General features: G+C 35.8%; 1 protein-coding gene across 8 annotated transcripts in view; it reads right to left on the reverse strand.

Moving 5' to 3' along the window:
- Positions 1–1,036: 1,036 nt before the first annotated feature.
- Positions 1,037–25,162, reverse strand: part of PCGF3 (polycomb group ring finger 3) — a 54,261-nt gene continuing 30,135 nt past the window's right edge. For 4 of the 8 annotated variants that reach the window (XM_015280486.4, XM_046905778.1, XM_046905776.1 and 1 more), the window contains 8 exons: positions 19,396–19,513; positions 15,239–15,335; positions 12,996–13,051; positions 11,863–11,973; positions 11,314–11,402; positions 9,959–10,096; positions 8,242–8,322; positions 1,037–6,415 (listed from right to left, as the gene is read on the reverse strand). In XM_015280486.4, coding sequence (XP_015135972.1) covers positions 6,368–6,415; positions 8,242–8,322; positions 9,959–10,096; positions 11,314–11,402; positions 11,863–11,973; positions 12,996–13,051; positions 15,239–15,335; positions 19,396–19,504 — 729 coding nt within the window. In that variant the 5' untranslated portion in view covers positions 19,505–19,513 and the 3' untranslated portion in view covers positions 1,037–6,367. Of the gene's footprint in view, positions 6,416–8,241; positions 8,323–9,958; positions 10,097–11,313; positions 11,403–11,862; positions 11,974–12,995; positions 13,052–15,238; positions 15,336–19,395; positions 19,514–22,135; positions 22,236–24,174; positions 24,218–25,162 lie in introns of those variants that run through there. The other 4 variants (XM_015280482.4, XM_046905779.1, XM_046905780.1 and 1 more) reach the window with 2 other exon arrangements.

Consider the following 25,162-nt stretch of genomic DNA (forward strand, 5'->3'; position numbering starts at 1 on the left):
TGTTTACATGAAGCTAAAGCAGTGGCAAATGGCTGATTTCCTCAGGGCAATTATATATTGGTACTATCAGTGCAAGTATGAGCTACGTGTAAGAACTTCTGACTTCAAACCAGCCCACAGTTGCTGGCAATTGCATACAAGCCAATAGCAAAAAAAAGAAAGCCCTAATAGTTCTCTCAGTATGTAGACAGCAGTACACAAGCTATGTATTTCCATTACTGCGAATAGATACTGCAAGGAATTCAACTACTGCTTTCCCATTTAATGTAGTACCTGGACTAGGTATTTTAATTAATTTCGGCTAAAAAGAAAACCCTCTATCTATGCTCTGTTCAGGAAATGAAATAAATCTCCAGGACCTTGGGAGAAAAAGAAAAAAAAAAGCTTATGAATTTACCAAGACAGCAAGCACCAATATTTGCCAAATACCACAAGAGATCTCTTTTTTTTTTTCAAAGGCAAAGCATATTTGGGTCATAGTAAGTTTCCTATAGGCAAGAGAACTTTCTTCCTAGCAGCTTGCAAAGAGAAGGTGACACAAGTGTGACAGTCCCCAAACTAAAATCAAATATGCATGGATATTTTTTTGTAATTTGACATGTGACACTTCATCACGTCAAATCTTTCATCTAGAATGCTGCAGTCTGCCCTTGTGCATCAGCATCACCAGGTAAAGTCAGACTGAAAGCAACACACAGTTCTCATAAGTACATTTCTATCTACAAATACATATAGACATCAGGGTAACTATGTTTTTCCTGCATGCAGCTGAAGCCATTTCATTTCCTAGCTGGCAATTATATGCCATACGTTTGTCACAGGCACATCACTGCTCCGAGCAGTGGGGTAATACTTCAGGCCATGCTTTTGTTTGTTTTGAGTAAAATGGGTTATAGACACATTGACTGTGACCATGTCATGCCACAAAATTATTGTTTCAGTCATGCTGGGTTGGTCAGTGCCATGATATTAGGCTGACTAGTTCCTTATATTCTTGAAGGAAAAAAATGGGACAATAACTTCCAGCTTGACAGGATTTCAGTTAGTTTCTCTGCTTTTATTAACAAGCATATAATATTAATTGGCAAAACACTGAATACAAGCTTCACTATCATAAAATCAAAACATTAAGCAATAATCCAAAAAGGCTTATTCAGACAAAACTAGCCACCAATAGTACAAAAATTACACAGCAACACAAAGCATAAAAAATTGTAAACTTTCAAATGAAGCTAAGCCAAAAATATGGTTTTACACTGTGACAGTTTCAGTATCTTTATTATGCCACATGAGAGAATAAAGGCTTAGTGGTTGCACTGGCTTATTGTCCCTCAACTGTAAAATAACCTTGTTGCAGAAGGAAAGAACGAACTCTCCTTTCTTCGAATAAGTAACTTGAATTCAAGATTCTAGTAAACCTATGTTTTCAGTTTCGAATAAAAATTAATAGCACTGGAACATCATTCCAGCCTTTGAAAATCAAGACTCCATCCTCCAGCCACACCTACCATCACCTGAACGAACCCTCTGGTTTCTGCAGAATCATCAGGCTATTTGCAAAGTTAGCAATATAAGCACTCATAGAACTGGACATTTAGTTCCCACCTTCTTACCACTCAACTGGGTAGGTCACTGCGGCTTTAAAAGATTTTCAGGAAGCTCCACAGATCAAACATGGATCAAATAGCACGACTGGAGCTTTAATTTGTATACAAATAAATCATAAATCCATGGTAAAATATTGTTGTTAGCTTGCCACAGAAAGCAAGTTTCCAGAAAGTGTCTGTACTGATTGCAAGTTTTCATGAAAGCAGAGATTGAAGTATTGTTCCCATCTTCCTTAATGTTCTCTCTATAGGTTTTTACTTCAGCAACAGATGCCAAGACCTCTCAGTTACAGTTAATTATATCTTACGCACAGATTCTGGTGTACAGGACAAATTTTCTCCTCTTATTAACGTTATGCAAAGGAACTGAAGCATTAGCATCCCCAGTGAAATATCCAAACTGAAGCGATAACCTGAGGAAGTAGAGGAACTAGATTTTTCTGTACAGTCCAGCCTTCTGAACAAAATGCATCTTAAGTATTGTTGAGAGTACAAGCCTACTAAGATTCACCTGCTGATGTACAGGCTGGTTGGCTTTTTCCTATTATATTTAGCTCAATGGTAAGATGCATCATGTTGTAATACAGGCTAGTTGTATGGTTACATTTACCATCCAGTAGGAAAAAAAAATAACTAAAAAAAAAAAATCAATCTCCTACAGCTAATTATGCTGTTATGAAGACAAAAGAGCCAGATAAGCTTTCAAAAGCTCATAGCCTATTGGAAAAAATAGCACCATCATAGTTGTAGTCTGATATTTTTTATGGTCCCATATCCCCAGAAATGATAGTGTTGTGTACACTATTGCACGACCAAAAATAGTAAATAAATATTTTCAGATTTGATGGTACACAAAGATACCAGACATAACAATGGCACAAAGTATTTTCAGATAGGCTGCAAGTCTTGCCGATTGCTTCCACAGTTCACATTAAGATTTCTTGCAAGATCGTTTATTTCAGAATATTGCTGACAGACAGTTCTTGTACTCAGACAAATTTAAATCCCGCACTTCACTCTTAAAATAAAATAAAGAACAAACCAAAAAACAACCTTCCCAGGTAACAGTCCCAAACAAAACCCCGTCTGAACAAATCAAAAATTCCATCCACGTTCCTTTTTAACGGTAAGCAGATGCTACGTTTACAACTTAAACATATGCCTAATAAATGCATGTTTCAAACCTATTGCACAAAAACATAAGTAATGTTCTTTATCCACACAGAACAAAAACATACAAACAAAAGCTAACTAAACTCAATGTAAAAGGAAGAAGCTTGTAAAAACATCTTACAATTTCATTTTATATGCCCGTACGTAAGGTTGGACCATTGAAACCAAAAATACTTGGATGGCAAAATAAGACAGAAGGACTAAAATAGAATAAATAATTTTATAGTTAACTTTTAACATCCCAAATCTTATTTAAATTTAATATCATATATTCTATCTGAATTCTCTGTTTTTAATGAAACTATATTTAATGAGACTCTGAGCGTGGGTGATTCATCAGTCTCATTGCTGCTGAGGATAATGTAACAAGATACTTCTTCACTGCAATTATTTACCAGCGTAAGCAATTGTGAAAACTACTTCACAGTAGCGCCATCTTAACAAAATCCATAATAAACTGAGTATGATCTCACTAGGACAGAGAGATATCTATGCTGAGTCCAACTTTCAGTTCAAGTTGGAACAGAACCCCGGTTATTATATAATCTTGATAAAAATTAACTGTCTCTTGAGCTTCACAGAAGTGAAACAGAGCTCTGACCCAAAGGAGGCCTCCCTCTCAGTTCAATGCAATTGCATTGTCGTCTACTAGTAAGGCTAGAGTAAATAAATATATGGTCCAGATACAATCCCACCCCCTCCTGAGGGAAAGAATAGCTATAGCAATGATGCTATGACATATGATTTAGAAAAATAACTGGGATTTCTCTTTTTTTTTATCCTTTTCTTTTTACTGTTGAGGCTTTATCAAATTAAAGACACTGCAAAAGCAGTTGCACATAAATGAGGAAACAAACAAACAAGCAAACCAAAACAACAACAACAAAAAAGCATTTATAGATATTAATACTGCCTTGAATTTACCTATCTATATTGTTATCAACAGAATTTTTAATGTACTGGTAGCACCATTATATATTCAAGTGATTCTAAAGAGAGCTACAAACTTCCAAATATATGTTTTGTACTGCAAATTATTATAGCAAGAGAAAGATTTGAAAGGCTTCTGAATTTGCTTTTTTGCAGCTGAGTTCTCAACTGCACAACCGCAGTGGAAAGTGCTAAAATCCTAGCACACCTTATGAGCACTGCTTTAGAGTCTAGATGTACAAAAGCTTTCTGCAATACACTCCTTCTGAGGTAGGCAGATCTCAGGCAGGAAGCATGCATACACGCAAAGAGTGTGAGTTAATGCGTACGTATCCACATAGATGCACACACAAAAACCACCTTAATCAGCATATTCTCTGGGAGCCTTAATTCTACGTCTACGTCAGGTGTAGAGAGAGGCCCATTTACAGTCCTGTTTGTACTCTCAGTGCCTCACTAGCTACAGCCAGTCCCTTATTTACACTGGAATACTAATAACATGAACAGCTCCAGAAAGGCCCGGTATGTCAGTCTGCATGTGCATTTGTAACACCTGCTTTCAGATTAAAGATTATAAAAAGATAGACTCATGATCTCATGTGCTAATTCATGTTAACCAAAGGTAAAAGCTGAAATACGTATGAGCTGGAAACAGCAGAAGAAAATCGGAGCCAACTTCTGATTCCATTGCTCATAGGTGCATGCATACTCACACGAAAGGCCTGGATATGGAGTTCTGCCTAATATAAGCATTCAGTCTACCTATCATCTTGCCCTCACATTTGCAGCCTTTTTTAGCATTTGCATCTCCTTTACATCCCCATATTTCAATAGGCTCCCTTTCTTTCTCTGCCTGCATAACTTTTGATTTACTTCCCATTCACATCTGTGATTATAAATAAAAATGAGAAAGATATTTTAACTTTGCAAAGATAAAGAGTAAATGGAGCATCCCGTCTGCAGCAGCAGCACAGCCAAGAAAGGAGGGCTGAAGACTCCAAAGAATGAAAGTGCAGGAGATATGCTAAGGAATGTGGTGCTTTGAAAGCTCAAGAAGATGACTTAAAATGCTGAGATAAACCTCTTGCACTATCAGCTTCCTGTTATCAGTAATAAATAATACTTTCTTGCTGAAAAGAGGAATAAGCACAGACAGACAAAGCAGGGCAGTTACAAGCAAGCTTACTTTCTTATCCAAAGGCAGTTTATAAAAAAATAATATGTATAGCAGCTAGCATTTTCAGCTGATTGGAAAACCCTTCCAAAAGTTAGAAGGTTAACTGTTTTCAGATATTAATAGTATGTTTGGAGTTCTAGGTAACTTAATACGCGGGCAGCCAAACGCTCTTGTATCTGTACTATATGTGCTATACAGTATACAGCTTGCAGAAATCACTTTCAACTCTGTTTTTAAAAAGGTGACAATTTCAAAAAGCCTTACAAACAATGCAGTGAACACTGCTAAGTGCTATTGAGGGTGCATTCCACAACATAAACAGTTATATGTGTGTATATATATGTACACACATACATGGCATGTATGTTACCTTGCATCTTTTAGGGCTGATGCAAGTACTGTTATCTATTAAGGCCAGAAGGTGTGAAAATCATCTTGTCTGACCCCCCAAAACAGTAAGTAATTGTGCTAAAGAAAACAGTTCGGTTTCACAAGAAAACAGGTGAAGAAAATACAAAGATGTTACTAAAATATAAAGCTGCTTCTACTTCTCTGAGGAATTTTTCATCAGTGAAAATTGTGCATTATCACCCAATGTTGTCTAAGAGCCAGTGTTTCAATAGCCAGTAAGAATAAATTCTCTTTACAGTAAAAACTGATTTCTGCAAGCCACAGCTACATAAGAAATGTTTATATATATATATATATATATTTAAAGTTCACAAATCTAGCACTTTTGAGTATTTATCATTATGTGGTGCAATATATGCCACAGCAAAATATCAGGGCACGTTAAAATCAGCTGCAGAGATTACTATTAATCTTACCAAATCACCATGCAAAAAGGGCATTAAAACTTTACTAAAACAGAAACTGAGGGAGAGCAACAACTGGATAAAACCAACAAATAAACCCATTGTTTTCCCAGATGTTCAAAAGTTTTCAATGCAGCATAATAAATATCACCAGTCACTATACCGTTAGTTATGTTCAATGACCTACAGAACTTGATTAAAGCCAATGCAATCAGGCATACTATATAAGACAAGAACACTTTGCAAAAATATATTTTTAAATATTCAGAATGTGAAAAGTAACTAAATGCAACTTGGTGTCAAAAGCAACGTTTTAAAATCACCCCACAACATTCTAACTTATTTCTGTGTAACTGTAAGAGATGAGTCAGGCTGAGCTACATGGAACTGTGAAGTGTTTTCAATATCTGTAAACTTAGTGCTGGTAGTGTCTTGTTGAGTTTCGATTTCTTTCTTTCATATAAAATAAGTATAAATATTTTCTGTCCAGAAATCCAGATAACACATCCCCAGGAGAAATAGTCGGAAGGACAGTCAGCTATGAAAGCACTACAGTCTTCCAAAATTATACGGCTGATTCATATCATGTGATTAGTGATGCACTAAGAAGGTGCCAGATGATAGTCTCTGCAAAAAACTCTGTCCAGAAGGACAATAAAGTTCTCTTACAGCAAGTCCATTTTGGGTCTGTAATGTAGCAGTAGCGGTGCTTTCTGCAAGACAGAAACATAAGCTAAGTTAAGAAACAAAGCCAGAATTCATCTTTCCAGTAGATAAAACTTTTGTTTCATAAACCGAGGCTTAAACAAGCTATCAGAATAGCTGTCTGATCAGTCAAAACTGCATCAAGACAAGAAGGAATTTCATCTGTGAAACTCAAATCAAACGGAGAATCCTTTCCCTTTTGTCAGGAATAGATCACCTTACAATCAGTTCCATCAAGACTGTTTAACTCAGGAAACCTAGTGAGAGAGAAATGCAAATGCCTAGAATATGGTATAAGAGCACACAGTACTTCATATATTTAATAGTTCAATTCCTCTCCTATTGTTTCTTTTTCTATATACGTAAACTTGTAAACTTCTAACATGTACAACATCTCACACCAAGGAGTAGCACATCCTGCAAAGAATCATTTCCATTTGTTTGTTCTGGAGCCTCTATGAGTTTCATCTTACACTCTCCACCTCTTTCACTTAAGATGTCAGTACATAGTTGCCTTTTCCATTTGATTTGAAAGTACACACATCTCCATGATAAAGGTGAATAGTAGATTTCTGCAGATGTAGATCAATTTGACGCTCTTGTTCAATTATTTATCTTTCATAAAAATTCCTAGCATTTGGTTTTTTTTCTTACATTAGGATTTAAATCCTCACAAATTCAGTTAGCTTACAATCTGTCATTTTTTAAAGTTCAGCACAGTGTTTTCCCCAATATGTATTCTTCTGCATTTACCAACATTGAACTTGAGGCGTCATCCATCAATCTCTGATCACACAGAACTGTAAAGGCTTGCTCAAATCCTTTGTGATTAATCTGACTTTGTTAGCCCAAATAACATACTATTGTTACTGAGCTATTACTCTTTCCTGATCACTCAGGAATAAACTCTAGTGGGATTCTAATAGTGACCTCTCTGAACATCAGAGGCTGACCTCTGCCTTCTATCTGTATCTGCTATGCAGTTGTATGTAGAAAAAAATTGTTTTACTACACACGGACAGGGAGACACTTCCCTACTCCCACCTGCACATCTTTCAGATAGTCATCCAAAGCCACTAGGTGGTTCTAGCACAGTATACACTGTAATCTTGGGTTGCGTTTGTTGTCCATTATTCCACCTCCTATTTCAAAGAGCACCATTACATACAGTGAATCTGTAGGTGTGACGATTCATAAGTGCCCAACTTTGCAATTCATTCTTACATTCGTTTCACTTGAGATGCTATTATTAACGTGATAACTAACACTCAGAATGAATTCTCCACTTTGTTATTCAGCTGCAAAGGGGTTGCTCAGATAAACAACAATCAGTAAGTCAAAAATGTACTCAAGCACATTTAACATGCCATGTTTATGCCTACTAAACACTGTTGGAATTCTCCTTAACTAAGGCAGGCAAGCATTGCAATTACTCTTTCTCCTTGAGAGGTAAAGTGGTCCTGTTCAGCTACAGGAAAGAACTGTTTTGAAAATTTCTGCCTTTCTAGCATCACAGTCCCTTTCCCCACCTACACGGAGTACAATCAGTTTCACCTATCACAGCTAAAATTAATACTTTCTTGTAGCTTCCAATTAATTTGCCAGAGTCGATCACAGTTTGACAGCTGACGCAACATACCATTTTCCCTTGTCAGGTATATTAAATTCTATTTTCCTTCACTTTCTTAGAATCAAATTTAATACTTGCTGTTTAAAAATGCTGCATTAGATAGCTGTAAGTTTGCAGTTACTGCTTTGTAATTTTGAGTGGCACACATTTTAAAAACATTCTTAATCTAGACATTTTATGATTTATTTGAAATCACTGTCATACCTTAAATCTCCATCTTGTAACAACTACAAACTTGAGTGTGTGGTCCTTGCCAAGAATCTCTTCATTGCATAATATGTCCAGCTGACAGAACAAAGAAGACAATTAATGTGTTGAGACACAATCTGTGAAACAATGTGTTTCAAACAATACTACATATTTTAGGCATGATTTCTTTTCTCCAAAATCATGGAACTATTCATCTTGCAGTTGCTCTGCAGAGAAAAGTAATTAAAAAAAAGAAAACAATGTCTTTTCTCAACATAGAAGTGCTGTACCTATCTCCAATAGACTGCATGAACTGGACTTAACTTCCCAGGCAGTGCTAATGCCCTCTTCCCAAAAGCTTCACATCATTTTACTGGGCATTCTAAAAGCCTACCAATAACTCAGACCTTGAATAACTTGCAGTAAGCAAATGCCTACTAACATAACACTTGCTACAAGGCACTAATACACTAACTGCACCACAATTTGTATATCCTATAAGAAAGTGGGTGAGGTGACAGAAGAATAAACAGTACCCATTACAGTTTGTTCCTTCATTAGGAAGGATAATAGGCTCTTACATCAGAGACCACTGGCATGGAACAGGGAGCTTAACGCAAAATAAAAGCTCTGCCTGTAAGAAAATGTCTAATTTAAAGGGAAAAAAATCCCCTTTTGAAACAGTGATGCTACTGTTGGGCTCAAGCCATGATTCAACAGCTTATAAACCAGATGAGGACAAGACAAAAGATGCTCCAGTTATGTTTCCAGAAGCCTACCTGAGTTTAGGGACATACTACAACTAAAAGAGTGGTGTGAAATTAGAGAAGTAGAAAGCAAAAACATTACAGATACAAACCAGCTGCTGAGCAGTTTGAGTAGAAAGGTTGACACTCCAGACTGAAAAGCAAACGATTAAGACGAGAAGAGACTGTGAGCAAGACCCAGAGAAGTGGTAAACAGAAGCTGCATTACATGTTTGCCTTAAGTATTAATTTGGAATCTGATATGGAAGAAGTGTGAAGAATTGTCTTTCTTTTGGTACAGTTCACCATAAGTTCTTTACATGATTCCAAGTATTACCTTGGAAAGGACGGGTACAGCACTTTGCTTGTGGTAGGCAGCAACTTTACTGACAGAACAGAGAAGAACAAAATACTCATACTACTTTCACTTAAGATCAACATCAGTAGTGCTTAATTATATATCTGTTACTGACTGTCCCCTGCAGTGAATGTAAAACCTCTGCAAGGACCATGTATATGAAACAACCATATATGTACCTGAATGTACTGTATGAAACAAAGCTCCTTGAAAAGTCTGTTTCAGTGCATGTATAAGCTCATAACAAAGCCATTTGGTGCAAGTATGGACATGAAAAGATGCACTGCTAACTAATACACAAATGCTTTGCAAACCCAGGATAGAAAAAGAGCTACATTTTAATTGTAACATTTAGGATAAGGGGCTGATGGAAGAAGGAAAATCTACAGGAAATAAGACCACAAATCCTAAAGTGAAAGTGGAAAACGTGTTCTATTTGTAGAAAAATGACTTGTTTAAATTCACCTCTTTAGCTTACAAAAATGGCTATACAGAATACAATTTAAGACTTTGCACTTGCTGCTGCTTTCAGAAAGTAAAATAAGATGTTGCTTTGAAAAACAATGATCCCGCACTGTTCCACAGGACTTTTTATGCACATAATTATATTTGAAGATTAAAATATTACCTCATTAAAAGAAGAAAGGTTTAGTTTTTTGGCAATGAACTTCTTTAGATGCAGGACTGTTGCTTGTGCTGAACAGCGAATCCACTTCCGTTTTAATCCACGCAGTTTGCTGCTATTGCATTCCAAGCAGATGCTTACCTTCAGTAAAAAGCAAGCAGTCAGGGCTGGCTGCGACAAGTTACTGCAGTCCTCATTATGTATTCCATAAGCAGCTTACATTAATACAATGAAATGAAAAATACTAATATTCCTTAAACTGAAATGCATGTAGTCCAATTAAAGAAAACATTTCCTAAGAACTTGTCACTTAGTGATAAGCATGATTGACTAAAAGTTCTTCTTTGAACTTTTTTTTCTTAATGATGGAAAAAGAATGTGTCAGTGCATATTCACAGCCTGCCAATAGCTCATGAGGGCCTTACATCTAAAAGGAGTCTGAAATATAAGAAGAAAACTGTTTTCAGTTCTTAACAATTGCTTCTACTGTAACTCCTTGTTTTTAATGCAATTGCTAATTCCAGAGAATTTTAACGTAAGTTTAAAAGAAAATAGCAAGTTTAAAAAGAATGGATATAAAATGACATACTTATAAAATTTTAAGGATGAGCATCAAAGTAAAGTTTATTCCATTTCTATGCTTCAATTCTCACTTTTCTCATCCATCAATTTGTTATTTAGTTTAAGCTCTGTGATGATTCACTTTATGTGCTAAGAGGATCTAGTACTAGGTATAATCCCTTTGGAAGTTCTCTTGTCTTATAATTGAAAATTAATCCAAGTTAAATTTACACTGGAGACACATAAGAGAAAAATATAAAAGGCATGGCTGGTATATCCTAGCAAGAGATTTCACTTTCAAACATGCACTGTATTTTACAACTTGATGGTGGCCTTTCTGGCTCTCATACTATTTTCATGGTATAGAACTATCACTGTCTAAGTATTGGAGAACTAGAACAAAATAAATACTAAGAAAAGAGAACAAGGTTTTATTCATAATTATTGATACACATTCGGTACAGCGTATCAGAATAACACTGAGATACACCCATTCATAAAGGGAGCCAAATAACCTGCATCTGTATTAAGCTGAAAGCCAATAAACAGTTTGAAACTCAGTGAAATGTCAAAAATACCAAGTTTTAACAAAAGTGCCCTTAAAATATTATCCGTTCCTGCTGCATCCCAAGATTAACTCATACTTACACAAAAACATGGTGCAACACTGCATCTTCTTTTCGGCAGAGAACAAAAAAAAAAATAATAGCTTGAAACAGTTGGTTTTTCTTTGTTAATTTAACAAAGCCCTAAAGCTAAAGTACCAGATAAAAATAAAACATGACCTATGAGCCCACCTGTTCATCGCTTCGGTGGTAGTCATTATCTTCTTCCTGTTTTTCCTCAGAAGTTTCTTTGTTTGAATTTTCATCTGTTTTAGTTTCACCTTTGATAAGAAAGCAGATACGTGGGATAACGCTTGTCAACAGATTCTCAAGTTAACATGATTCAAACAGCAGAGTTCATGACTGCAATACAGAATAACTTCCCAGACAGTAATTATTTGGTTCAGCAACACTAGCTGCCAACAGACCCACACATGAAAGAGCAGAACATGCATACAGCACAGCGTTCAGTTCAACTGCTAGCACTGCAGGAGTTGCGTAGTTTCACTGAGTCCCCATGTGGGTACTACTCTGGAGACTGCCTTCACCAAGAGTGAAGAAAAAGCTAAAAATAAAGGTTCCATGAACAAAGAAGAGGCAAAACCAGCCTACATGCACTGTGTTGTAGAGCATGATGAAGCAATTTTTAAAAACCAACTGGACACATACATCTGGCAGACCTGTTTGACAGTTATGAGCAGCACCCTACCCAAGAAAGAATAAATAAATAAAAACATTTACCATTCCGATGAGAATCCAGATGCTGCTTTGCAGAACATGTCTCCCCTTTGATGTCTCCTGGAACTTCCATGCCCAGTTTGTGATAAAATTCCCTTTGCTTTTTCATTTCAGCTGTTTAAAAAATTGTAAATATTAACCCCTGTAATGGAGTTCTAATACAGTATTTCTGAAGTTATTCCAAATCTCTCTCTTCGCAGGTGGAATAAGACTGTCCAGACGTAGTCGTGTTGTCACCACTTAATCCTCTGTCTTCGCTATTGCATCAAGTCATGCCTGACCTTATTTGCCAGTCAGAATACTACAAAGTCATCTGTATAGCTGCTTTTATAACATTCTCATTAAAATGAGATAATTTTAAGTACTATGCCTTATTCTGAATCCCTCTCACAACATTTTACTCAAACTACAGTTTTTGATTTTTTATTTACTGTTCTGATTTTCAATATCCTAGAAATAATTTTCATATGATCTATTTAAGCATGATTATCGATATCTGAGAAATCCATTTTTCATCATAAGTGAATTAAGATATTCTATTTAAAAGAAAGTTGTGATATAAATAAGGCAAAAACATCACATGGTAGTTACTGTAAAGTACTCATTTATTTGAACAGATCCAGTCTCAAAGAGAATTATGAAAATACAAACTAAAAGCTACCTGCTGAGAAAGGACTCAGTAGAGGAAACTTCACTGAAACTAAAAACAGTCTGGCATTACATTCTACCTCTGAGAATTCTGGAAATCTGGCGTAATAAGTCTATGTCCACAGTTCATAAAGAAAAACAAAATGACAGCTGCATTGTGCCAACATGTAAAAGCTGAACTAATGTTGTGGTTTAGATAATAATACTTTTTGATAAAATATCTCACCTTCCATTTTTTTCCTCTCCATAAAATTACTGGTAGTACAAATAAGAAGCCAAATCAATCACAAGAAATAGAACTAATGAAAAAACAAATTTTCTGCTGTATATTTTATTTCTCCTCAATCTCCCCCCGCTTCTGTATTTCATTACTTGAAACTGTGAGATTTTTTATTTGGCTGTGGGGTTTTTTTTACTTGTTTGTTCTTTAACTGTTACAGAAGTATGTGCAAAACTGTGTCTAAAAAAAGTGTCATACTACAACTTACCTTCTTGGAGGCCTGGCACAAGTTTGTAAACAATATCTTGCATTGTTCTGTCATGACTATCAAGGGGAAAAAAAACAGAATCAGAAGTTCAACTCAACTAGCTTGTTTCAAAACATTTGTGCTAAACAAGTCCCAGTGCTAAAATGATTTAAAAGCTCTAAATCTGTTAAAGAAGAATTTCAATTCTCAAGTCAGTATTTACATAAAATAAGAGATGAGAGAAGTTAGAAAGGAAGTGAGATAAAGTAAAGACTAAGACAGAAAGCCCGTGGAAATAAGAGGAAGAATTAGGCTTTTCCCTTCAGCAGTCAGGCACATATGTCACCAGTAATCTCAAAATTCCTTTAAACTTTAAGGTAAACAGATTTTTAGTAGAAAATAATCACATAGATTATGTCTTTTGTATCTACAGATTCATCTCTCACCTTCCTGCATTATCTCTACTAGCTTTAACAGAAATGAAAGAGAATAACACACACACAAAAACAAAAGAAAGAAAGAAAGAAAGAAAGAAAGAAAGAAAGAAAGAAAGAAAGAAAGAAAGAAAGAAAGAAAGAAAGAAAGAAAGAAAGAAAGAAAGAAAGAAAGAAAGAAAGAAAGAAAGAAAGAAAGAAAGAAAAAGAAAGAGAGAGAGAGAGAGAGAGAGAGGGGGAGAGAGAGAGAGAGAGAGAGAGAGAGAGAGAGAGAGAGAGAGAGAAAGTGAGAGAAGGGAAAAAAAAGAAATAGAAAAGACAGGAACGTAAAAAAAAATTTGATTTTGCTCTTAAGCCATGCTTTTATCTACGAAGCCCACATGGATAATATGCCCCAAACGAAACAAGCATAACAAACTCATACATGCCAGGACTGGTTGAAATTCTAAACCTTAATAGCAAGCTCACAAATATAAATTTCTGTTTTAAATAATAATTTACTTACTATTTACCTGCAATTTCTAGATTAGTCTACAATAAGTCACTATCTGAATGAAGCACAGTATTATCCTAAATTCTAATTCATAAATAAAATCAGAAACAATCTAAGTATCTGTCTCAGCTGCTGCAAGGTCATTACCTCAATAGACCTTGCAATATGAAATCCTGGATCTGACTTAAATAAGAGAACGGGCTTACAAGAGTAGTCTCGGGTTTCTCATCACCTGACGTGCACTTCACAGCAGTGGAGACCAGTGAACAATTACAGAAATGGTAACAATTCGAAGAGTGTAATGGATGATTATGTATCTCTTGAAGTAGGACTACATGGAGAACCAAAATATGATTAATCCTATAATTCATATAATTTCAAGCAACAGCAATCCCATTTACACTGGCTTGGATTTTCAGGCACCACACGGATGTTTTGGCAGCATCTCCAAAAATACTTAAACAGAAATGAGTGAACCTACCATCACCTCGAGATCTGAAGTGAGCATTTAACATCATCAAGAGTTGTAAAAGAGAAGACACATTTAGTTTATAGGTTCTCCAGACAAAGGAGATGAATACAAGTGCAGAAGAACGCATGTTCTAAGACATACAGTGAAACTTTTGACTAACAATTCTTTATTCTGTAAATAAATAAATAAGACAAAAGTAGGCTAGGCAGACTATTTTAGTCTCAAAGGTGCAGTACTTTACAATCACTACAGGTAGAATACTTCCTTTAAAGTGTATTCAGTGACCAAAACCAACTTGTGAATTCCCTTCTGTATTTTCTCAATTTTATGCTCTGCTTCTTGGCCCCTTGTGGCACTGAAAACAAACTTCTAAGCCAAGGTATTGTATTCCTGTAGCTTTACAATAGATGAAGATGCTGTCTTGAGCCACACAAATTCCTTCCTTCCTATTGGCATCTACTTGTGCATTCAAAGCAGACACTGAAAATACCTGACATGTATGTATCATATACTATCAGACATATACATGTATCAGACACTAAAAAGAGTTTTGCTGATTTAGTAAAAATATTATTTCTATACAATTTTCATTTATGTAACTTCTATGATCCATTAAAACTTGCTCAAAAATCAAACAGTCAAGTGCATACTTTGCATGTTCTTAAGCCTTAAAAATCCTAACAGATGTCAAGGAATTGAAAATTTGTAGTAAAGTCTGATCTTGTGCCTCCTCATATAATTTCATTCAACCTTACATTTAAATTTATAGCCTGCTGATCAGCACATAAGACATTTCAGGAGAAAGCTGTCCTGTATTGAAGAGTTTAAAACAGCCTAGAGTGAAATTAGTTGCATTTCTGCTTACCCAATATACTGCAAGGGGTGGCTCTGATGTATAACAATTCTACATGTTGGACAGGTGTTGTTTTCTTCCAAATATTTCACCAGGCAGCTTCTACAGACTGATAAAAAGGACATTCATAATTAAAAAAATAAAACAAGCATACTGAAAAACAAAAAAGTTTGTTTTTATATCATCGCAAATTCTTGTTATTGAAATATACATAAGGGTGATTTTTTCCATCATACAAGCATGTCTAACCATGCAGAATGCAGTTTTCAGCATTTTTCACAAAGGCTCTTGATACAGAGAAGTGCTGCACTTAGAATTAAAGAACCTTTTCCTAGTCAGAGTCTGCCTAATACAGCACACAATACACAATCCAAATCTGGAATTTACTAGAACAGCTATTTCTATCAGGTCAGCTTGCAGCATCCAGTCTGCACAAATGATGTTACAGGCACTATATGCCATTAAGGTACTAAGCCAACTTGCTTTAACCATGGCCACATACAGAAGTAAGGCATGCTGTGGAAATGAAACTAGGACAAAGAAATTATTTTAAGTAGTATTTTTTTTCTTCTTTTTTCTTTTTTCTAAGAATAGAAAACTTTCCAAAACTGGATATCCAGCTGTTATCTCACTTCTAACTCTCACAGAGTACATGACAGTTAAACTCCTCTCAGAAAAATAATTAAATGGAGACAGATCTTCAGTATTCATAAAAAGCATTAGTGAAGGCTGCTAAGGCAGTGCTACGTTATAGAGCTGCATGCTGTTGAAACGTTTTCCAGCTGCATATGCATGCTCATCTGCACCTGGTTTGAAATAAACAATTAAGAAACAGTATTGGTAATATACACCACTACATGATTTCCTGACCCACTTGAAGTTCTAAATAAAACTCTAACTTGAAAAAAAAAAAAAAATAAAACCAAAAACAAATTATCTGTCTCTTAAGCAGCACCAGTTCATTTAATTTTGGTATCAATGCACTCATCACACGAAGTAAAAGAATTTCTGTAACTACAGTGCCATCTAGCTCTCAGACAGAATGATGGTATATTTCAATAAACAGCTGGTAATATCAAGAAAATTACACAGCACCAAAGCAGGCATAAGGACTTTGTACTTTATATTGTATTTACACATTCATAGTGACAGTACCACAGCTGGTAGAAGTTACGGTCATGTCAAGACTCATAGCTTTGAACACAAAGCACAGACCTTGCATAGCAATATGCAGTGGAAAGCCACAGCAGTCATTCTGTTTTCCTGTTTCAATCAATCTTCCAGTCTGGAAGAAGCGTATGTCAATTCCTACTAAACTGAATTCAGGGTAAGTTAGCCTAGATTCTGATAGGCTTATTAGTCCACCCACAGCACCCAAATAAATGCAATTTGATGGCTTATCAAGTGTTCTGCAGTCTTCTAGTCTGTTTTGTTTTGTTTTCTTCTCAAGGCTGGGATTAATAAGCTCTCCTGAACGTGGAAGTCCTAGGAATACAGGACAGATGATATGCAAAATATTCTAGAGTCTGAAACAACAGCATTACTAGAGAATTTCCGTTAAGTGGGCTTTCAAGGTATCTTCATTTATTCAGATAGTTGGACACTGATTGTAGCCCTAAACTGGGCTGTATATTTTCTGCTTCCTTTCACAGCACGCTTAAGCATATCCAAGAACATGCACTAGAAAAGGAATAGGGAGGTTGATTATTTGTGCACCTTCACTTCTCTTGACAATCTCCATTCTGTATCTAGTTCAACAAACAGATATTGTTCACCATCCTCATGAACTCACAGAATAATGCCTTCTGTTTCTCATTTCAAAACATTGCTTACACATAAACATCAATGAATAACAAATTGAAAACGTGAAAATTTATAGAAACCTACATGTATCTGACAGCCTAGAACTCTGATCGAGAGACAGAGGTACACTAGGAAAGACGTAATAATGAGCTTCTACAACTGAATGTTTTATAGCCTGTCACCAAAAATCTAGAGATAGAGAAATGAAGTACAAAAGGAAGTGAAAAAGTGTGTTTTCCCTCAAGAAAATTATCACCACAGGTTTCAAGCATGCCCTTTACTGCTAAAAAGTCTATGAATGTCTGAAGGGAGGAATATGAAGAAAAACGAGATAACTGCGTAGTTACAAGTAGAAGCATAAAGAAAATTACAACTCAGCAGAGAATTCATTATCTCAACAGGCAAGACTCTTTCAGGGTAGATTCTGCAAGGATGCTTTCTCAGGAGTATGTATCATTAGTATTAACATTCACAACATAAATAATGCCAACTTGAAGAAAATGGTTTTTGTTTGCTTTTCATACAAAGCTATACCTCCTGTCCAAAAAAAAAAAATCCAGTGTTACCGGATACACTTGGAGTTAATATTCTGAAAATATAAACAGATAGAAATAAGGGCAGCAAAAACCACAGAATGGGTGGAAAAAAAAAAAGGACAGCAGAACCTAGCAAGTGGCATTCCCTGGCTTTTGAAGAAAGTACTATGGATTAATAAAGACTTCATAAATGAATGTAAGAAACAGCACCGATTATATCAACAGAGAGAAAGAGTTGTTTGTGCTTGTAAAGAACAAAAAAGGACTCTCTAGCCCTACGTCAGCCACATGACTTTGCATAATACTGTCTTTATGTGTAATCTTGTTAATAGTAGCAGTTGAGGAAAAAAATTAAGCAGAAGTCAAGCTTAAGGATCTAATTGTCTCCATACACTGCAGGAAGTACGCTATGGAAATTGAGATACATAGCATTAGCAGAAGGGACTTGAGAATAAACAAAATGGCATGGAAGTGTGTTAAGAACAATAAACTCATTACAACTGATAAACGTAACTTAGAAATGAAATACAATGGAAAATACTTAGCCAAGTATTCTAACCTTTCTAGCAAATGTTAGGGGGTAAATAAAACAAGTTAAACAAAAACTTTCAGCGGAGATGAAACCATTGCAATTAAATAATTAATTCCCTTCCAAGAAAGTTTAGGACAGTGAAGCTATTCAAACAACATATTAGTTTTATCAGAGTAACATACTATGACAGATGCATTTTAAAATGCACGTGGTTTCTGAAGTTGCATGGCAAGTACTAAATAGACTAATACAGGTCAACACGAACAAAACTAATGATGTTCTAAGCTCTTAGCAGATAAAACCAGACAAAGAGAAGGGCCCAGCTTACATAAATGTGTTCGTTAGCTGAAGGGATTCTTGAAGACACAGCTCAAAAAATACTTTTGCTAAAACTTTGTAATATAAAGATATCTTCGAGGTAGCTACAAAGGATATTTAACACTACTACCACGACTCTTTTGATCGGAAGGTTAATTCCTCAGATGATACCTACCCTGGCAAAGGAAATTGACTCAAGACAAATAACAGTTCAGGCACTGCCACACTGGACTAAATTTCTCCAGAGAAGGAACAATTTATGTTGAGTCTTTCAGGACCTTTCTTCATCAACATTTTTCAAACCTCATCACTCCTATATCCAATTATGTTAGCAATAAAGATACCGGGATGAATTTACAACTTCAAGAAGAACTCTTTGTTACTGTTGTTGTTTGTTTTTGATGTGGCTTTGTTTGTTTGTTTGTTTTAAATCTAAGGCTTTGTGATGTTCTAAGGCCTAATTCAGTGATGTGAAACTTGGAATTCACAGCGCAATATAACAATCTCATTAAAATGGTCCAGAACACCTATTTCTAGAATACTGTGTAATTTACTTATTCCTCGTCAAACATGTCTGCTCTCTTCATAGGGACAGGACAGCAAGAGACATTTGGGAACTCCAGGTAGAGAATAAATGCTGTGTCAAATGCCACAGAACAGAGAAGAACAGAGTATGCTGTGCATACCACATTCTCTCAGCATGAAAATCGGCTGCATTTTTGAATATGTATATTACCACTTCTATATGGCTTCAAGTTTGTGCATGACAGTTTTAGCATCCTCGCTTAAGTCACTGTGTAAAAACAACATCATCATTTTGTTAAAACAAACAAACAGACAAACAAAAACAGTCTAGAAAAGCATGCAGTTTTCTAGCTGCTGCACAACGGACTTTCGAATCTCATCTAAAAACTGTTGCATCATATTGCACATCAAGGGGGAAAAAACAATCTCTTGAATGTAATTATAATCGTACTTACATGTATGTAAACATTCTGTTACAGTGGTAGCATCAATCAGGTATCCATTGCACAGACGACAGGTTATATGGGCATTAATGTCCCAGAGCTTAATCTTTCTTGTTAGCATCTTTGGTGTCTATAGAAAAGAAACCATACAGAAAAACAGTTGCAATGATGAAGTAAAAGTGATTTGGTGATAAATTATTAACTGTAATTCACCTTAAAGATATGTTTACACAACGTAAGGTTCTCATACACTGTATATGTATACACACGTGCATGTACATACACACACGCATACAATGATAGCACTAACTGTTAGAAAACTTCACAGAAATAGAAGGCATGAAATGCTGGTGATTTCACATTATTTCAAGTCAAAGTTTCACTAGCATAGAAAACGGTCTTTCTACCACACTGTTAATAAGCCCCTTGCTGCTCACAGGACTTGGATTTAAGGTGAAACACTATCATTCTGCTGATCTACGCAATTACTAGCCACAGGAGAAATTTCAACAAAAAAATAGAGAAAATCCTCAGAACAATTAGAAAATATTTTTAAAACTGATAATTCAAAAGAATTGCATCTGATTTGGCATAGTATGTTCAACTATACTTAAGGCCTGCCTTTATTTGTTATATTAAAGCATAATTTTGAAGTCATCTCAGTAACAGCTGAAAAGTAAACCCAAAATTTCATTTTATCTAAAAGGGGCGTAATAGAAGAACATGTTCCAAACTAAAATTGCCTCATTGGCAGAACTGCAGTTTATTGTACTAAGAAATGTGAACTAGAAAGCTTTTCACTCAAGGATAGCATAACTACCACTAAACAGGCAAAAATGAAAAATTAAACAGCTCATTAACTTCCTTGACAGCAACCTCAGTTACTCTGAGAAAACAGTTTACAAAACCTATGACTTAAGGGTCATATTGTTACCTTTAAAATATACACATACATATCTTTATCTATATATGTATACATATACCTATATATATATATATAATTTTTCAAAATACACTGTCCATGGCTCATAAACACTAACAGTTTTCATCTAGTTCAGTAGGGAATACATTTCAGAATTTTTACGTTAACTCATTTTCCCCAAATTTCACAAAGAAATATTTTAACATGCTTGTCTTACCTTGAACTCAGTTTATCATATCTTTTTTCCTTTGTTTACTGAAGTGGTATTAAGCAGAAAGGACTATAGATCATAAAGCAAACCTTCATACCAATCTGATCTAAACTAGTGTTGACGAAGTACTTTATGTTCCATTATAACTTTGGAAAAGCACATGATTTACCACAAGCTCATGAAGTTCTGTAATGTCCTATACAAAATGGACTAGGAAGAATTCTAGTACTCATGGTTAAGTAACGGACAAACATTAAACTTGTTTTATGGTATCTGAGATTTCTTAATTAAGGTAGCAACTAGCTTCTGACAGAAGAATGAGAAGCGCGAACTCTAGTACCCAGATCCAAACATAGGTCAGAATCTATTCTAGGAACTTAATTACTTTTTCAAATATTAATTTATAGATTTGTTTCTATCTCAAAAACAGGCGCATACTCAACACTTCCAATCTAGTCTACGAGGTGTCCAGTTAAATAAGCTACTGCATGAATTACTTAACATTTCTAACACTCAGGGGAAAGGTTTTTAGCATCATTCTTATAAACAGTTCAGGAGATGGGTTTAAACGACTATTCATGGAGAGAGCACTTTGTAAATCTTAATTCCCAATGCGTAAAAGAGAAGTTAAGCTACAAGGATATTTAGAGAGGCATTACTAATACAACTGTATTTGTCAAGACAGGAATTCAGAAGGAAGTGTTCAAGATTACCACAGATTGACTCCAACCATTGAAGAAGAAAAGTCAAAGATGTTACAGTGAAAACTGAAGCAAAAAAAATTATTTTCTAGCAAAAGCTTGACACCATCTTTTCTGCCACTACAGTCGAGACAAGCAATGTTACTACAGGAATCATATGACACAGCACTAGAAAAAACCTGCAGCTAATGGAAATCAATTGAGTTGGGACATAATATTAAGAGAATAACTAACAAACCATACAGAGAAAAGGTAAAAATGCTACAAAAGGTTAATAAAGTCAATTTTACCAGGAAAAAAAAAAATAAAGAAAAGAAAAGAAAAGAAAATTAGGATGAAACATACTCCGTTGACTGGATGGGAAGCAAAATTATACACTTCTCAGCAACAGAAAAAAATACACGTCCAATATAATATCCAAAGCAAGTCTATCTGGCAAACTCATGAACTAAAATGTTAAAGAAAGTTATCATCTGATATGAAATCATGTAATTTCAGAGCGCAGAACAGATCTCATTTTTTAAACACCATTTTCAGAACATAACAGCACTTTTTCACAGTTTAACACTGCAAATGCTAAGTTCATGTAAAAATTAACAAGGCAAATCTGTACGACACAGAGCTTCATTTGTTCCCCTACACAATTACCTCCTTAAATTGTAACATACTAGAGTAAGTAATCTCAATCTGAAGGAAGTGTAGATATCTTCCTGAGTCTCAATCTGTAGACTGAACAGCGACATCTGATTTAAAATTGAAGCTTTTCATTCCTCACCTAGCAAACAAGTGAACATTAGAATAAAAAATACTATCCTCTCTCAAAACCTTGTTGCTGGAACAGAAGGAAGTCACAGTTGTCAATCCTAGAATCACAAAACAATCTGAACAACAGATGCTTCCTAATAAGCTGAATCTCACCTGCTTTTACAGGAAACGTAAAACACAGAGAAATGATCGCTCAGCAGGCCACAAAGATTCACAGGATCGTGTTGATCAGAAGTAACTTCCCAAAAGCTCTAATCCCACTTGCACTCAGTGACACAATTTAAAGTTGAATTACTCTTGGCCACAGTCCTGCTGCACTCAAACACATCCAGGAATGGATATTCCACAGCCTCTCTAGGCAATCTGTTCCAGGTTCTGACCATCCTCATTGCCAAAAAAGTGCTCCAATTATTTAATGGCACTGAATGTTCCTGCGCTATAATTTGTGTGCAATGCCTTTCATCCCAGCGCTGTGTATCTCTGATAACAGAATGGCTCCATTTTCTTGATTACCATCCGTAAGCATATGAAGATAGAAACACCATCTTCCCTTATACTTAGCAAAACAAAGAAACAAACAAACAAACAACAACAACAACAAAAAAAAAACTTAGGACCTTTGTAAGCACAGCATATAAAAGCAGCAACACCAATATCTCAGACAATAGCTGAAGAACCACTGTTAACCCAAATATTAGGTGCTTTGCACTGGAAAACATTTTTGAGTCAGGACAAAATTAATTGGAAGTGTACTGCTTTAGAGAATTAGGAAACCTGGAGTTTGAGAGACCTGAATCAATTCTTGAAAGAAGTCTTGTTTTAAAGTGTTGTGATTTAAACCAGCAGGCAGCTAAACACCACAAAGCCATTCACTCACTAAAGTGAAAAAAGAAGCAGAACTCACGGAATGAGAAAAAAACTATTTATTAAGACAGAAAACAAAGAGAGATATAGCAGTAATTATCATTATGTGTTTGCACAATTACGTATGCGTACAAAACCAAGTGATGCACGAGCAATTGCTCACCACCCACCAACTGATCCCCAGCCAGTCCCTAAGCAGCAGCTGCCCCCTGGGCCAACTCCCCTTAGGTTTATATTTTTTTCATATGATGTCATATGGTATGGAACATCTTTTTGGCCAAATTATGTCAGCTTTCCTGTTTCTGTCCCCTCACAGGTCCCCGTGCCACCCTCCCAGCACTCTCACTGGCAGGGCAGTAGAGGAAGCTGAAATACTGAAAGGTCCTTGGCTCTGTGCAGCACTGTTCAGCAGCACCTGAAACATCATGGTGTTACCAACGTTGCTTTTCTTCCAAAGCCAAAACACAGCATCATAGCAGACACAGTAGATGAAAATCAACCCTGTTCTAGCTGAAACAGGATACAGATGAAAACAAGGGCCCCAAAAAGACTGGGCTAGATGAATTTTTTCTCTGTGAAAGACTAACAAAATCTGCCTTCCTAAAATATGCCACTGATGAATCCCGAAATGGATAGAAGAGCTATCAAAATCAATTTTTAAGAGATTGCTTTCCTCACAGCTGTACAACAATGAATTATTAATAAATTATTTAGATACAGCCTATCTACAACAGAGAGAGAAGTGGCAGTCTCTTTAAGCTCTGGAACATGGACTCCATGAAGCAAGAAGTTCCATGCATCCTGCCAACATGTCAAAAAAGGCCACTTGAACCAAGATGCTTTTTGGTTCCAATTCACTTTATTTGACACCAGACTGTCAGATCATTATCAGCCTCTGTCTGCCTGGTAAGTACTACATCGTGCCAGGAGGAAACACATGAAGACAAATACAAAGACATCTGCACTATATTTCTAATTAGTATAAATAAATATAAAGGAACAAAAATAAACACAATCAGGAGATACCAGCAGTGAATACACACGTATCAGTCAACTGGTTTTAGTCGCATTGTGTTTCATCCACTAAGGCAGCTTTCCATCAAGATGATCAGGCAGTGTATTACACACCTCTCCAGTACAACTGTGTCACCAACAAGACGTGGCCAAATGCCCCTGTACACGCTTTTGCCTTTCAGAGAGATAGCAGCACTGAAAACTAATACAAATTCAAGTTCAAAGAGAGGATAAGCAAAGAAACTCCTAAGAAGTTTGGCCTTATCATTTATGTATATACTAGTCAGGAATATTTGGGCCTACATGAGGCATACCTCTCATACCAGCATTTCTTTTCAGAGTTTGCCATCCAGAGACCTGAAAAGACAGAAAAATAGTCTGAAAGTTAACATCCAAAATTCCTCAAAATCTAGCTGCCAAGTAGAAATACCTAGCTCACCAAATTCAACCAGAAGTTCTTAAATTAATTTCAGATAACAGCAGGGCGGGAGGCATGTGATTTGTATCTGATTAAGAAAGCAGAAGTCAATTAGAATTAGAAAGATGAAAAAGGAACTTCAAAAGAAAAAGATGTCAGTCTCCCATGAAAAGACACAGATACCATAGGAAACTCAGAAGTTCAGCTAGTCCTGTCACCATGTAAAGGCAAAATCTAGAGAAACACATCATCTTCACAAATGACAGAAAGGAAAAAAAAAAACAAACAAGCAAACAAAAAGATCCTTGATTAACAATCTATGGCCTACTAAGATAGTGATCAGTTTTGAAAAAAAAGAAGAGGAAAAAAAAAAAAAAGATTTTGGATTGGTGATCCACAGCCAGATCAGAATTATTGTCAGCTTGCAAGCTGCATTTACAAGTAATCTGTAATACCTAAAAATACTGTAGAGGAGATACTTTGTTTTTCCAGAATCTCTACAACTTTACTTTGGAAAATATCTAGAAAGAAGTACCACCTTCCAGAAAGAGGATAATCTCATACGTATATCATAGTATGAGAAAAGAAGGCAATTTTTCTTATGAAGTGATTCACACAAGGAAAACTCAGATGCTAAGAGACAGGTAATGAGTATTACTGCTTTCATCCTCGTGTTCCACAAATCAAAGCATAGCCTGCAGTTGCTGATTTTTGTGTGACATTGCTAAGGGAAATTGCAAATGCCATGACACAAAATATTTATGGTAGTATTAGGCATGAACGTCAATGCAAAACAAATAACAAACTCTTCACAGTTGTATTGTGAGATGCTTTCACTGCATTCAGAGAAAAAAGTAGCGCTAATGGAAAACAAGGCAAGGCTG

This window comes from Gallus gallus, chromosome Z, assembly GCF_016699485.2.
Source record: "Gallus gallus isolate bGalGal1 chromosome Z, bGalGal1.mat.broiler.GRCg7b, whole genome shotgun sequence".
NCBI lineage: Eukaryota > Metazoa > Chordata > Aves > Galliformes > Phasianidae > Gallus > Gallus gallus.